The sequence below is a fragment of the Chlorocebus sabaeus genome, chromosome 22 (genome assembly GCF_047675955.1).
Source record: "Chlorocebus sabaeus isolate Y175 chromosome 22, mChlSab1.0.hap1, whole genome shotgun sequence".
Taxonomy (NCBI): Eukaryota; Metazoa; Chordata; class Mammalia; order Primates; family Cercopithecidae; genus Chlorocebus; species Chlorocebus sabaeus.
Window position 1 is genome coordinate 51,933,929 of NC_132925.1, and position 16,531 is coordinate 51,950,459.

Sequence of the window (16,531 nt, forward strand, 5' to 3'; positions counted from 1 at the left end):
GAAGGATATTTTCCCCCAATTAATATATCATGGACTCCTCTCCATCCAGGTCATTATAAGTAATGTAATAGCTGCATAATGTGACATAATACAGATGTCTCACACTTCATTCAAGTACTTACCTATTGCTGTACATTCAGGTTGTTTCATATATGTGTGTGTGCGTGTGCCATCACAAGCAATGCTGTCATAAATTTGCCTGCACCTTTATAGACTGGTGCGTTTATTTCTGTGCCCACCTTTCCAAGGGGTGCTGCAGCCTATGTTGGTCCTAAAGGTGATCCTTTGTTTGTAGGTCAATGTGCGAAATGGAATGAGCTTGCATGACTGCCTTATGAAAGCACTCAAGGTGAGGGGCCTTCAACCAGAGTGCTGTGCAGTGTTCAGACTTCTCCACGAACACAAAGGGTAAGAGCTCAAAAGTCAATTGACTTTTCAGATTAGTAAGGATCTTCTAGCTTCAAATAGCTATGTTTGTATTAAATTGTACTAGCTTCCTATAGAATATTGTATATTTCTATGCCTTTCTTTATAAAGAGATAATTCAGAAAAATAGGTATTAAGAAATTGAAATTATTGCTTGGACATTCTCTTGAAAAGTCCAATACCTGTAATTTTAACACTTTGGGAAACTGAGGCAAGAGTGTTGCTTGAGGCCAGGAGTTCAAGACCAGCCTGGGCACATAGTGAAGGCCCATCTCTACAAAAAAATTTTAAAAACTAGCCAGGCATGGTGGTGCGGCCTTGTAATCCTAGCTGTTTGAAATGCTAAGGTGAGAAGATTGCTTGAGTCCAGGGCTTTGAGGCTGCAGTGAGTCATGATTGTGCCACTGGACTCCAGCCTGGGCTGGAGCAAGATCCTATCTATTAAAAACAAAAAAGAAACAAACAAAAAAAAATATGTTAGGTATTGATAATGTTTCCATGGATGGAAACGGTAATGTTAGATGCTATGTTTTTTGAGGCAAAGATTTTTCTTTGTGTTTACTGTGTTTATTGTAATGCATTATAGAGACTGAGCACTCAGAAAGTGCATTATTATATATATAAAGAATGCTATCCTCGGGAGATTGACTTTTCTCATTCACTAATTTTTTTTTTGGTTCAGTTAAATGTGTCCTAATCCCTGCTGTTTGATAGATTGTTTAAAGATGCAGAAGCATTTCTGCTTCAGGGAAGATTCATAGTTTATCCTATTCCTAATGGTGGTGGCAAGATAGAGGCATCCCCTCAAAGGCTAGGAGTAATACCTCAAAGCAGCAGAGCTGTCTGTAATTATCCATTATCCACTATTCCCTCCACCCCTAAAATATAGGGAAACCTTTAAAGGGTTCTTTTTTTACCCTCTTCTTGGAAAGGGTCAATTACGTTATTCATCTTTAGCTTACATTTTTTCATGTTTCAAAGAGTTCTCCAGTTTGAGAGAATAGCCCAGGGAATGAATCTACTCAAAGGGGTGAGTGTAATTCTCAATTTAGGAGGCGTTTGTTGAAGTGCAAATCTTTGAAGCAGATGTTAACTTTTGCTGAATGTAGCCCAGGTTGGGTCCCTAAGCCAATCCATAGTGCTCCTTAAGGACTAGAGAGATTCTGAGACAGGGAGGGCTTGATCTGCTCTCATCCAAGGCTGCTCTGGTTTGGAGCTACTCTGGAGTCTCTAGGACAGAGAGCAGATTGTCATTAGGATCAGTCTGCAGATTGATGAGAAAATAAGGCTTGTCCTCCCTCTCTTCATAAGGGCAAAATAGTCCTTTGGAATTATAGGGAGTTTTCCAGGTGCTGTATAGGTAATTATATTAGGGAGTGTATTATTTACTGTTGGATAGTGAGAAAAATGACTAGGCTTCTGGTAGATGATGAAGAGGCTTGAATGGTGCTGTACATGTTATTCTCTTTACCTGAGAATATTCTTCCTTTGGAAAATGGGCCAGATTAACTGGATACAACATGAGAAAGGAATTGGGCATTGATTTTTACTTATATGTATCTGTTTTTTTATCTTATTTATACTGTAGGCAGAGAAAGTGTGGTTTCAGAATAGATTTTAAAAGACAGTTCTAAGTTTCTCATTGATTTATAGACCCTACAACTACAGATTTGAGTCTGTTATTAATAGAAAAGTACATTTTTCATTTGTGGTTCCTTTCTATTTATCTAGATTGAAATAGGCTACTGAAGACTAAATTTTGTACTGCAGCAATATTTATAATCCATTTTACAGGATTTGGGGATTTTTGTAAGATTTTAATGTTACAAATTCCAATTTAATGTATATTGACTTTATCGTGAGATTGTTATATATCGTTGTTTAAATAAAACTTTATTCTGGCCAGACATGGTGGTTCACACCTGTAATTCCAGCGCTTTGGGAGGCTGAGGCAGGAGGACCGCTTGAGGCCGAGGATTCAAGACAAGCCTGGGCAACACAGCAAGACTCTGTCTCTACCAAAAAGCATTTTTTTAAATAAATAGAAAACTTTATTCTAAGAACATGGGCTTTGGACTTCAGCAGACCTAGATTCCAACATAGGCCCTTAAACTTGCTCTGTGGCCTTCAGCAAGTTACCTTCTTAGAGTCCCAGTTTTCTTATTTTTCAGATAGAAATAATACCTACTTCATAGGTTTGTTGTATGAATTAAATAAGTTATTGTTGTATGGATTAAATAAAGTTGTGTTTATATAGCATGTGATAAATGGTAGCTGTTGTTATTTCTATTGCACTTTTACCTTGTTTAAACATTTCCTGTTCATGCTTTTTTTAAAAAATTCTTTTTAGTAAAAAAGCACGCTTAGATTGGAATACTGATGCTGCCTCTTTGATTGGGGAAGAACTTCAAGTAGATTTCCTGGATCATGTTCCACTCACAACACACAACTTTGTAAGTTGCAGATCTCCTCTCTTTCTGGCATGTTGAGGGCTTTGCTAGGGATAACAGAAATTTCTCAGGTAATATGCATATGTATATAGTTGAATTGTTTAAAGCTGTTTATGTTGTTGTTTACGGTAAGGCATAAAGCTGTTTATGTTGTTGTTTCATTAGCCAGAGATACACTTTAATTTGTGATTATGAATTCTGTAAAGGTTGGAAGTACGATTCATTTTGTAAAAACTCTTTTGGAGGCCAAGGAGGAAATGACTTTATGACTTTGTCTTTTGTCATCTTTTATGTATTCAGCATAATTTACACCTGTGTCCTTGTTGTAGGCTCGGAAGACGTTCCTGAAGCTTGCCTTCTGTGACATCTGTCAGAAATTCCTGCTCAATGGATTTCGATGTCAGACTTGTGGCTACAAATTTCATGAGCACTGTAGCACCAAAGTACCTACTATGTGTGTGGACTGGAGTAATATCAGACAACTCTTGTAAGGCATTGTTCTTTTTCTCAAGGAATATAGGGATGAGGAGTATAAATACTTTAAAGGGTATTTGGTGTAGATTTTGACTGGCAGGTCTGGATTCTAGACTCATTTAATGAATTGTGATCCAGAAACTACTTTAGAAACAGTGATAATTCTGAAACTAGCTAGGCTTGGTGGCATCGATACTCCAGAATGAGCAGGTAGTAGTAGGACTTACTATCTGTCAAATTGAGATTGACATACTGTGACTGTGATTCAGTAAGGAAAAGAACAAAAGGATATGAAAACAAGAAGATTTTTTGCTTTTCTCTCTTAATAGTATCATCTACTAGGGTTGCTAGTAGACACTGCTGACACTGCTCTGTATTTTGTTGAATATGCTGAATGAGCCTTTGACATTGAGAAAGAGCAGAAAGCACAGTTGATGCTATTTTCTTCACTTCAAACTGGAGAAAACTTAGTTGTTTGGAATTAAAATTATTTGAATATAAAATCTTGAAAGATTCTTGTTTCTGTTAGGAGACAATATATTTCATATAGATAAAATTTTATTAAAGAATTTAGTTTATATTAAAAGTACATGGTCCAAACTGCCTTTTAAAAACTGTAACTAGGGATATGAAAAGTTTAAAATTTTGTCCTTTTTTGATAGTACTAGAGAGACCAAGGGAGTTTTATTATTAGACCATGATGAAAACATTTTTGCTTTCATGGTCACTTACATATTGATTTTGTGATGAGAGCTTGAGTAGCACAAATGGCACAAGCTTTCAAAATTTATCTTATTTTTGTCCCCCCATCCCCCACTACCTTTTTTCTTTTTTTTTTTTTTTTTTTTTTCTTTGAGACGAGTCTCTTTCTGTTGCCAGGCTGGAGTGCAGTGGCGTGATCTCGGCTCACTGCAACCTCCGCCTCCCGGGTTCAAGCGATTCTCCTGACCTAGCCTCCCAAGTAGCTCAGACTATAGGCACACACCACCACGCCCAGCTAATTTTTGTAATTTTAGTAGAGATGAGGTTTCACCTTCTTGGCCAGTATGGTCTCGATCTCTTGACCTTGCGATCTGCCCACCTCGGCCTCCCAAAGTGCTGGGATTACAGGCATGAGCTACCACACCCAGCATTTTTTTTTTTTTTTAAAAGACAGAATCTCGCTCTGTCTCACATGCTGGAGTGCAATGGCATGATCACAGCTCACTGTAGCCTTGACCTCGGGTTCAAGTAATCCTCTTACCTCAGCCTCCTGAGTAACTGGAACTACAAGTGTTTGCCACCATGCCTAGCTAATTTTTTTATTTTTTGTGGAGACGGGGTTTCACCATGTTGCCCAGGCTGGTCTAGAACTCTTGAGCTCAAGCAGTCTGTCTGCCTTGGCCTTCCAAAGTGGTGGTGTTACAGGTGTGAGCCACTGCACCTGGTGGCACAAGCTTCTGAGTCTAACAGACGTATGTCAGAATCTCACTGTTGTCATTAACCGTAACCACAACTGAGTTTTCGTTCATGCATCTGAATAAAGGGGATATTACCTTCCTTGCATTGTTCTTATGAGGCTTGCTGACAAGTGCCCAGCTCATGGAAAGAAGGTGCCTAATTACTCACTTTTCTGTGATTTATTCCTCCTATTTTAGTCTTTTTATCTATCTATTTTCAAGATGGAATGTTTCCAGAAAAGCTCTATGTGACATAGTTTGTAAAATGTTCTACTGTAGTTTGAAAAACATTATTTTGATACAGCTAGACATAGGACCAGTATTTCCTAGAAATGCACACTGGGCCGGGCATGGTGGCTCACGCCTGTAATCCCAGCACTTTGGGAGGCTGAGGCGGGTGAATCACCTGAGGTCAGGAGTTCGAGACCAGACTGGCCAACATGGTGAAACCCCGTCTCCACTAAAAGTACAAAAATTAGCTGGGCGTGGTGGTGTGTGCCTGTAATCCCAGCTACTTGGGAGGCTGAGGCAGGAGAACCCAGGAGGCGGAGGTTGCAGTAAACCAAGATTGCTCCTCTGCACTCCAACCTGGGCAACAGAGCGAGACTCCATCTCAACAAAAAAAAAGAAAAAGAAAAAGCACACTGCAGCCCGTATGTTTATTGGCAGGTCAGTATTATTCACATTCAATAATCATTCAAACCCAGTTATTTGGAATATTGTTCCCTTTATTCTAGGTAATGTAAAACAGTTGAGGAAAATGTGACTGGGAAAAGTTCAGTTTTAGTAGCTCTGAGTTTGCAAAAGCAAGGCATGCTGATTGTCTCTGTAAGATTACTGTAAGCCTAAAAACCAGTCTTTCCCTGCTTTTGTTTAGATTGTTTCCAAATTCCACTATTGGTGATAGTGGAGTCCCAGCACTACCTTCTTTGACTATGCGTCGTATGCGAGAGTCTGTTTCCAGGATGCCTGTTAGGTAATTTTTTTACCTATAGCTTTTCTTTTAGAAAGTTATTGTGGGGGGAGGTGGGGTTGGAAGCTCAAAGACAAAAAATAAAGAGTTTCTTCACATTCCCTCCTCTCTATGTGGAAATCCCTTGCTGCTTCTGTGGAATGTGATACTGGTGGTACAGCAAAATGTAGAAATTTCTCTTTATGGATCTGGAGATCTTACATTCTGGAAAGTGACTTTGACTATAGTTTCTTCTGTTATCCTAGCATATTCCTTAATATGTCATTACATTTTAAAGAGCTTGAGATTCTACTTTCCTCAGTATGTACTGAGTTCAACCTCAATGGAAAGGGTCCCAAAACTTGATACAGTGATTCAATAAAAATAAAACCCTTAACTTTGAAATGCATGTTATGGCCTTGCATTTGCTAAAACCATGTATTTAAATAGACTAGTGTCTTTAAAAAACATTTAGTTATATTTTCAGCATAAATATTGTTTCTAATGTGTCTCTGAGTTTGCATATAACTTGTCTTTACTCTGTTTTCCAGCTTTACAATCAGTTTTGTTCAGTTCACATATTGCTCAGTGTTACACACATGAATTTGAAACCTAAAGTAAAATCTACATCCAAAATATCTTACTTTAGGCCAGGCACGGTAGCTCACGCCTGTAATCCCAGCACTTTGGGAGACCGAGGTGGGCAGACCACTTGAGGTCAGGAGTTCCAGACTAGCCTGGCCAACCAACATGGTGAAACTCCATCTCTACTAAAAATACAAAAAACTGGCTGGATGTGGTGATATGCGCCTCTTGGCCTAGCTACTTGGGAGGCTGAAGCAGGAGAATCTTGAACCTGGTAGGCAGTGAGCTGAGATGGCACTACTGCACTCCAGCCTGGGTGACAGAGCAAGACTCTGTCTCCAAAAAATACACACACACATAATGTGTAATCAGATAATGTTTAATGTGAAACTACTATGGAAATTATTAAAGGCAGCATATCTTAGAATAAGGAATTTGCATATGTCTGGATATATATTTGTGTATGACTTTTATTTTTCTTGATAATTTGAAAAGCAGATCTGACCAAGAGTTTGTAGTTACCTCTGAAGATTAGAAGAAACCAGGCCTCTGAAGCCATAAACAGAATTATGTGGGAAGGCATTTTTTCAAGACAATAGAACCATTTCCCTTAGAAAAGCTGGCCTTTTATCCCTTTAATTCATACATGGATGTTAACTGAATCTGAACAAACCTCAAACTAATCTTTAGAACAAATAATGAAAACGTCTGACCTTTTTGCAGACATGCTCAGCACGTCTACTTATCTGTTTAAAATCTTAAAGTTCTCAAATTTAGTCTCTGAATTAAACTGGGCACGTTCCAACTAGCTTAATAAGTGGTAGTGTGGTTGTCAAATGTTAATCTATTCTTTCCCGGAGATGATGTAAAAATTTGGAGTATTCGGGTGGTGCTTTATTAAAAAAAAGAAAACTTACAATACATTCTCCTTTTCATTGAATTCCCAATACATATATTATTTCCTGTTCCAAATTTTGTATGCAAAAGCACCCAGACTTAAGATAATTTTTAGATGTCACATATTTGAAAGAATCAAACATTGTGTCAAAGATTGTACAGGTAGAGTTTGCCCTTAAGCATCTTAATCAAGTAGGTAGTTGAAAGACTTCACCAGTATGAAAGCCTAAATGCCAATCATGGAATTTTGTTTCTCCTCTTTGCCTAGTTCTCAGCACAGGTATTCTACACCTCACGCCTTCACCTTTAACACCTCCAGTCCCTCATCTGAAGGTTCCCTCTCCCAGAGGCAGAGGTCGACGTCCACACCTAACGTCCACATGGTCAGCACCACCCTGCCTGTGGACAGCAGGATGATTGAGGTAATAGGGCCCCTTGGGGGTGGTGATGTCAGTCAATTAATGGGGTGAGGGTGATATTTATTTCAGAGAGTTTTGGGTTTCAAATCTGATCAAAAAATGTTGCAACACTTTCTCAGGTCTCTGGACTTTTACAGTTTATTTTATATCCATAATATCTTTAGACTGGCTGAATAGTCTGGTTGGTATATCATTCAAGTGGAGAACTAAAATTTCCTGAAAAATATGTTAACATTTGAACTCTTCCCATTATCAGATTTGAATAGGCTTTTAATGAACGAGTGCCTAAGATATTTAAAGAGGAGTTTAATTTTGGTGTGGGACAGAAAATAACAGTGATGGAGAACTACAGATTCTCTGGAAGACTTTTGCGATTTTATTTAGAAATAAAAGGGTGGAGTCCTAGGATTTAATAAGCAGGTATTTAGGGAGATGTCCAAGTGCCCAAAGCTAGTGTTTTTGAACTCCTTTTTCTTTTCTTGGCTTTTTGGTTATGTCCTATTGGTTTAATTTGCTTTCTGCTTCATCTTTAATAACAACTGAATACACTTAAATACTTCCTTTGTTCTTTATTCTTCTTTATTTCTCATTGCTTTGGACTAGAATAACAGCCTGAATGCTTCTCCCAGGGCGTGGTCCAGACGATTTTGTTTGAGGGGAAGAGTAGGTATTTTTCTTCATGCCTTTGCTTTCTTGTAATTAACAGGATTGCTAAAACTGTCAGACAGTAGACTACCAAAAATGAAATAGTTGCTAAGTTAAATTTATATTTCTTGTTGCTTGTTTCCATGTTTTCTTTTTTCCTTTTTTTTTTTTTTTTTGGCAGTAGAGTATATAGAAGTAAAAAAAAAAAATGTTGTATATGGTATTGATCATAGGTGAAATGAATTTCTTAAGTTAGGCCAGGCATGGCGGTGTATGCCTGTTGTCCCAGCTACTCCAGAGGCTAAGGCAGGAGGATCACTGGAGCCCAGAAGTTCTAGGCTGTAGGGAGCTACAGTTGTGCCTGTGATTAGCCACTGCACTCCAACTGGGACAACATGGTAAGAATCCACCTTAAAAACAAAAAATCTCAAGTTAGATTTTGAGGCCAAGGGCATTAAAAAGGTTTTTTTTGTTGTTGTTTTTTTTAAATCAGTTCCAACCAGACTAATGTTAGACTTACTTAGTTGGTACTCACAGCATTGGTATTCTGTTTATATATTAGTACCAAATGTGTCAGTTTGGTTGATAAACCCTGGAATAAATATCCTTTATTGAAAGCTTATCAGAGATAACTATGCTCTCTCTCATCATGTAGACATCTGCTGCCTTAGGCACAGTTTATTTCACTCAGACCTCAAATCACTTTCAACAGAATTGTCCTGCCACTGTTGTGAGGAGGTCATGTATAAGCTATTAATTTTGTTATTTTGGCTTTATCATTATGATTAGTCCTGATAATACAATAATATACCAGTTACTGCTACTTTTATTAAATGGTTTGTTCTGTATGAACACTGTAATACTTACAGGGAACAGTAAAGGTCAGAATTGGCTAGGTGGGAAGATCACTTGCGACCAGGAGTTCGAGACCAGCCTGGGCTATATGTAGCAAAACCCCACCTCTACAAAAAGGTATATGAAAATTAACTGGGCTTGGTGGTGCGCACGTGCAGTCCTAGTTACTCAGGAGGCTCAGGCAGGAGGATTGCTTGAGCCCAGGAGTTTGAGGTTGTAATGAGCTATGTATGATTGTGTCAAGAATTTTTGAGTTTTTATTATAAAAGAATTAGCACAACTGTTATGCCTAATCATTTTTTACTTTGGAAGCAGGGTAAATTTTGATTCCTGTTATTTAATCACATATGAGTCAGCATTTTAAAAGTAGACTAATTGTTGCTTTATTTATTTAAATTGTTTGTAAGTCTCAAATTTTTCATAGTTCTCGAGTATTTAGATTCCAGGAACAATAGAAAAATTCTTTCTAGGATAAATTGATCCAGCTGTAGAAATTAGCACAGAATAAAATATGGAATATTTAATGGATATAGGGAAGAAAATGACTATGACATTAAGGAAAATATTCTACTACATAGGAATATAATTGTGGTTAATAAAAATAAATTGTGCTTTGCTTTAAAAACAAAGAACAGATTACTTGGATAATGAAGCTACAGCTGCCGATTTCTGTTGAAATCCACGTTATTTTTTGCCACTGTTTTGCCCACCTGGCAGTTACCCTGCTGTACTTAAAAACACACAGATTCCTGGGCTTCCCACGTTCCCCTCCAGAACATGCTCAGTCAATCCTGGGTCGAGGATTAGGGGTGGATCGTCATTCTTCTTTCCAGAGTCAGAGTCACTATCCAAGTAATTCTGAAGACTAGCTAGTTTTGGGAACCAGAACTAGGCTTTCTTGTTAAATTCCGAATTATGTTTTGGGAGCAGAGGAACAGCTTGGTTTGATTCTTTTTATCTTATAATGATATAATTGAGTGGGAGCATTCTAGTAATAGTTGTGTGGAACAAGTATCTTGTCTATACTGTAGTTACACAAAGAGAATAGTAGGACCTCCCCCAAAAAAATGTCCTTTTTGTTGGGAGTGGTTTTATATTATTCTATTATACTATTCTATTCCAAGTGATGAATTTTAGATTGGGGTTTAGGTCTCATGGAGGTCTCTGTTTTAAACTATTTTCCAAACAGTTTCTAATAAATTCTAAAGATAGCCTTTGCTTTCTCCCATGAGTAGAATGTAATCAATTTCCAAATTCACCCATAAGGCAGTGTTTTGTGGTGAAAGAGCTGAGGGCTGAGATCCGTGTGTGATGGTTTCTGGTTCTATTTCTGCCACCCCCTGGCTCTGCCAAGTGACCCTGCCAAGTCTCCTTACCTGTTCAGATGTGTTTTCTTATATGTAAAATGTTGGTTTTGAACTTGGATTTGTGGTCTTTCCAGCTTTCTGTGATTTTAGGCTTGGATAAAGTATGTAGGCTGCTTACCTTTTTCAAATCCAACTTCTAGTCAATTTAGCCTAACTCCTTGTGGAGTAAGAGTGAGCTTTCCCCAGAATCCACCTCTCCACCCTGCCTTTTTAAAAAAAGTTTTGAGCCTCAGTGGAACAAGATTCCCAATCTTTGGAAGGGTCTCAGCTGAGAGTAACTTTGCTAGCTTCCCTTGAAAGAGTATGTTTGTTGTGTACCTTGCTTTCTTTTGAGAAAAAGAATGTGGTTTTCATTATATATGAAAAACTAATACCAGGCTTGGCACGGTGGCTCACACCTGTAATCCCAGCACTTTGGGAGGCCGAGGCAGGTGGATCACCTGAGGTCAGGAGTTCAAGACGAGCCTGGCCAACATGGCAAAGCCCTGTCTCTACTAAAAATGCAAAAATTAATCAGGCAGGCTGGTGCACACCTGTAATCCCAGCTACTCAGGAGACTGAGGCAGAAGAATCGCTTGAACCTGGGAGGTGGAGGTTGCATTGAGCTGAGATTGCACCACTGCACTCCAGCCTGGGTGACAGAGCAAGACTCCATCTAAAAAAAAAAACAAAAAAATTGATACCAGTCCCTCTAATATTTAATGAAAAATCAGCCTTGGAGGTACTGGCCACTGATACTTACTGAATTTAATCAAGGAACATTGATTAGAGTATGTTTAGGACTTTTATGGTTTTTAGAGGTTTTTTAATACTATTTTGTTCTTGCACATCCTTCTCCTCTCTTTTCCCTCCCCCAGAGAAAATCTTTTGTGTGTAGGAGTTGACCAGCTTTCCTTTTCTGTTTCAGGATGCAATTCGAAGTCACAGCGAATCAGGTACTTTTCCGTAGTCATTTAGCCAACAATAATGGCCTTTTTTTCTTTATACGGTGTTATCTTCTGTTGGCTTATCCTTGTGTGGATTCTGTTTGTCTTGTCTATTAAGCCTCACCTTCAGCCCTGTCCAGTAGCCCCAACAATCTGAGCCCAACAGGCTGGTCACAGCCGAAAACACCCGTGCCAGCACAAAGAGAGCGGGCACCAGTATCTGGGACCCAGGAGAAAAACAAAATTGTGAGTATAGAAACAGTACCTCCTGCCAATTAGGGTTCAGTAAGAAAAACCTCGTTGGAAATTAGAATACTTTTAACTTACTTTGGGAGAGGATTCTAATAAAGTATATTTAATGAAGGAGATTATAAATGTCACTGTCATTTTTGGCACACTTGCATCAGACAGCTTGCCAGTGCTTTAACTGAAATGGTATTTCTCAAAAGACAAAAATTGGAATTGTGGTTAATATGTTTATCTTTAAAAGATATGGAAACAGATGACATGGGTTGATCTTTTCTTTGATGCCCTCATTATCAAAAGATTATTACTGTTGCATGGAGTATAATAATGATCTCTACTTGTTTCAGAGGCCTCGTGGACAGAGAGATTCAAGCTATTACTGGGAAATAGAAGCCAGTGAAGTGATGCTGTCCACTCGGATTGGGTCAGGCTCTTTTGGAACTGTTTATAAGGGCAAATGGCATGGTAAGCTTGGGGTCTTCCGTTTACTTACTGCAGGGCTTTGGTGTGAAGTCAAGTTTCAGCTCAGGGGGCCAGGAGGAAGAGAAGACTGAGTGCTTCTGGGCTTACAGCAGTACTCTCCCTTAGATACTTGGTTATACTTGAAGATTGAGCTTAATTCTTTTTAGACTAGGTTCTTATAAAGCTCCCAGGATAATTAGAAATTAGTGAATAAGATTTGAGCCCTATAATCAAATGTCAGGAGTGCTTCTCCTTTAAACTGATTAAATACAGTCTGCACATGGGTCATGCTTGGAAGCTGCTTAAGTGAGCAAGAGTCTGCTGCTATGGAGGGAGCTTGGGTTCTAAAAACTGTAAGCTGGAAAGGACCTTAGAGATTGAAATGGGGGCTGATTTGCCCACGGTCATGCAGTTAGGCATAAGAAAGCTGGAAATCTCCTGAAATAACTCCTCTTTGTCCCGCCCTAGGATTAGTTGTGGGTATCCCTATCAAACAGGGAAGGCATAGACTTAATTATTGAATCTATGTGGAATATTAGTGTTCTTATTTTAATGGAAACACTTTGTCACTTGGAAGAAAGGTACTATTTAACTTCTGTAGTTACAGCTTGTGTATTTTGGCAACACTCAACATTTTGGCAACATACTTAGCATTTCTCTGTTAGGTTTTTAATGCCTCTGGCTTTAGGACTTTGGCAAATAATAGGTATTTTCTTGAAAATGCTGCATGTTCCCAAAAAGTCATCTCTTCTAAATTCAGATTACAATAAAGCAAAAATCACAGAGTCCCTCAGTGCCTGTACTTCTACTTTGGATGACACTGGAATTATCTTTAGAGATAAATGTACAAATGTGCAAAGATTGAGAGAAGTTAAAAGCATCAAATGAATGGAGTATTAAAATTCAAGGTACTGAAAATATCAAACACCTCCAGTTTTGAGTACTTGGTGTTCTTTTTTTTTGGAGATAGATTCTTGCTCTGTTGCCCAGGCTGGAGTACAGTGGTACAATCACAGCTCACTGCAGTCTTCAATTCTTGGGCTCAAACAATCCTTCCTAAGCCTCCCAAGTAGCTGGGAGCACAGGTGAATGCCCAGCTAATATTTTTTTATTTTTTGTAGAGACAAGGTCTATGCCCAGACAATGACCAGCTAATATTTTTTTTTATTTATTATAGAGACAGCTAATATTTTTTAATTTTTTTTTATTTTTTGTAGAGACAAGGTCTCACTATGTTGCCCAGGCTGGTCTCCAACTCCTGGACTCAAGCAGTCCTCTTGGGTCTCAAAATGCTGGGATTACAGGCATGAGCCACTGTGCCCAGCCTTACCTTGTGCTCTTTAATGCATGGTTTTTACCACTTGTAATTTACCATGCTCATTAATGCATGGGTTTTTACCATTTGTAATTAATCATCTGACCAATTTCTAGTTCCTTAAGAGGATTGGCACCCGACTGAACATTTGTAAAGTACATGTGGAATGATTCCTTTTCCTTTGAAAATTGCATCTGGCCGGGCAGGGTGGCTCACGCCTGTAATCCCAGCACTTTGGGAGGCTGAGGCAGGCAGATCACTTGAGCCTAGGAGTTCAAGAACAGCCTGGGCAACATCGTGAAATCCCGTCTCTACCAAAAATTAGGTGGATATGGTGGCACTCGCCTGTAGTCCCAGCTACTCGGGAGTCTGAGGCAGGAAGATTGCTTGAGCTCAGGAGGCGAATGTTGTAGTGAGCTGAGTACAGTGAGTACACACTACTGTACTCCAACCTGGGTGAAAGGGCAAGACCCTGTCTCAGAAAAAAAAAAAAAAAAAGAAAATTGCATCTAGTATGTACTACCGGGCTGCCTCCCGGGTCCCAGAGAAATGATACTATTGTAGAATATTTATTTATATATACTTAGAGACAAGATCTGGCTCTGTTGCCCAGACTGGAGTACTGTGGCACAATCTTGGCTTACTGCAGTCTCTGCCTCCTGGGCTCAAGCCAGCCATCCTCCTGCCTTAGCCTCCCAAGTAGTTGGGACTATAGGCACATGCCACCACACCCGGCTAATTTTTGTATTTTTTGTAGAGATGGGGTTTCGCCTTGTTTCCCAGACTGGTCTTGAAATCATGAATTCAAGCGATCCGCCTGCCTCGGCCTCCCAAAGTACTGGTATTGCAGGCATGAGCCACCATGCCCAGCCAGTTGCAGAATATTTTAGATGGCATAAATATCTCCAGGATTCCTTAGGAAAGAAGAACACAAGCACTTTGTGGGATAGAGCACTTACTTGTATCTGAGATAACAAGGCTGCTAGTAATTGTAGGAGGCAGAGCAATGGATATTGCATTTATTGCTTCTGTTAGCATTTGATCATTTTTATATCACATTTTAAAAGCCCCAGCTAAAAGCCAGCGGATGAAGTTTAAGTTGTACCCAAGTTTAATTTTCCTCTGGTTGAGCACTTTTATTTGGGGATTCATAAGTCTTCAAGGTATTACTACGTGGTACTGCTTCCGAACTTTGTCTTCTCTCAATAGGGTGAGCTTTCAAACTGTGATAAAGATTATTTGTTACAGTGTTACTTCCATAAAGACTGCTATTAGAATGTAGATAACTTGTTTTTAAGATTCTAGGATTTTTTAGGCCAGGTGCAGTGGCTCACGCCTGTAATCCCAGCACTTTGGGAGGCTGAGGTGGGCTGATAATGAAGTCAGGAGATCGAGACCATTCTAGCTAACACGGTGAAACCCCGTCTCTACTAAAAATACAAAAAATTAGCTGGGTGTGGTGGGGGCGCCTATAGTCCCAGCTACGCGTGAGGCTGAGGCAGAAGAATGGCCTGAACCCAGGAGGCAGAGCTTGCAGTGAGCCGAGATCGTGCCACTGCACTCCAGCCTGGGTGACAGAGCGAGACTCCGTCTCAAAAAAAAAAAAGACTAGGTTTTTTAAGTCAGAGAGTCTCAAAAGTCAGAGGAGTGAGGAGCAGTGGACTTTTATGCCATGCTTTCAGAAAGCAAGCCCTGGTCTATGAATGAAGAAGAAAAATGAGTGGTCAAGGAAACATAATTTCTAGATTGTTTCGTGCAACACTTTTTTCCCCCCATATTCTGGTTCCTGTATACAATATATCTGTTCAGTATCTTAAAAATTACAACTGTTTTCATGATTTTGATTGAAGATTTTTTTAACTCAGCCCAGCCACTGTAGAAGTAAAGCAGAAAGGGTCTCAAAGCAACTCAGAGGCCTCAGATGCATAAACTAAAACTCAACATATTTAAAGCGGCGTCTCTGAGGCCCAAAGTTCACAACCTCCTTTTGAGCATTAAATTTGGCATCAAGCCTGGGTGCGGTGGCTCATGCCTGTAATCCCAGCACTTTGGGAGGCCAAGGCAGGCATATCATTTGGGGTCAAGAGTTCAAGACTAGCCTGACTGAAATGGTGAAACCCTGTCTCTGATAAAAATATAAAAATTAGCCGGGCGTGATGGTGCGCACCTGTAATCCCAGCTACTTAGGAGGCTGAGGTAGGAGAATTGCTTGAACCCGGGAGGTGGAGGTTGCAGTAAGCCAAGATCACACCACTGCACTCCAGCCTGGGCAACAGAACAAGACGCTTTCTCTCCAAAAAAAAAAAAAAAACTTAAGGACTTGATACTCTTAGCGGGGACAGTAAACAAGAAAAGCAGAATATATAGTGTGCTGTAATTGCTAAAGAGAAAAATGGAGGAAAGGAGATATGCACTGGCAGTCCCAGTTCAAAGTTTTTAGTAGGTTGGTCAGGGAGGAATCTGCCAAGAAAGTGGCATTTGCATGGAGGGTGAGGGTGGTGCAGATATCTAGGGAAGCAGCAACATCAAGTGCAAAGTGGACCATTCACCTGGCCTGTTCAGAGAACTCAAGGAGATCTTACGACTTCATTTAGAGTGAGTGAGAGGTAGACTAATAGGATTGAGGTCCAGTGGTAGGGTGTTTTAGGGTCCTATAAAGACTGAGTATCATTTGGGTTAAGTGGGATCCGGGGTCATACGAGACTTTTAGGAGGTTTGGCCAGCCTTTGTTTGAAAATGAGTGTGATGAGAGAGCTCATGATCTGTCTGAAAGCCCATTCTATCTCCAGGTAGTTCCTACTAGTAGAAAATAGTTCTTAATTGGTTGCAGTTGCCCACATATAATTGGTTGCAGTGGCCAAACAGTTTAGGAGGCTGAGGCGGGAGAATACTTGAGGTCAGGAGTTTGAGACCAGCCTGGGCAACATGAGACCCTCGTCTCTACAAAAAATTTTAAAAATTAGCTGGGCGTGGTGGTGCACACCTGTATTGTAGTCCCAGTTACTTGGGAGGCTGAGGTGGGAGGATTCCTTGAGCCCAGGAGTTTGAGGCTGCAGTGAGTCATGATGGTGCT

General features: G+C 39.7%; 1 protein-coding gene across 2 annotated transcripts in view; it reads left to right on the plus strand.

Moving 5' to 3' along the window:
* The window catches only part of RAF1 (Raf-1 proto-oncogene, serine/threonine kinase), an 83,566-nt gene that overhangs the window by 55,149 nt on the left and 11,886 nt on the right, over nucleotides 1-16,531 (plus strand). For both annotated transcript variants that reach the window (XM_007985267.3, XM_073009835.1), the window contains exons 3-10: nucleotides 296-408; nucleotides 2,777-2,879; nucleotides 3,206-3,363; nucleotides 5,667-5,765; nucleotides 7,492-7,645; nucleotides 11,417-11,444; nucleotides 11,554-11,681; nucleotides 12,029-12,146. In XM_007985267.3, the coding sequence (XP_007983458.2) occupies nucleotides 296-408; nucleotides 2,777-2,879; nucleotides 3,206-3,363; nucleotides 5,667-5,765; nucleotides 7,492-7,645; nucleotides 11,417-11,444; nucleotides 11,554-11,681; nucleotides 12,029-12,146 (901 nt within the window). The remainder of the gene's footprint in view (nucleotides 1-295; nucleotides 409-2,776; nucleotides 2,880-3,205; nucleotides 3,364-5,666; nucleotides 5,766-7,491; nucleotides 7,646-11,416; nucleotides 11,445-11,553; nucleotides 11,682-12,028; nucleotides 12,147-16,531) is intronic.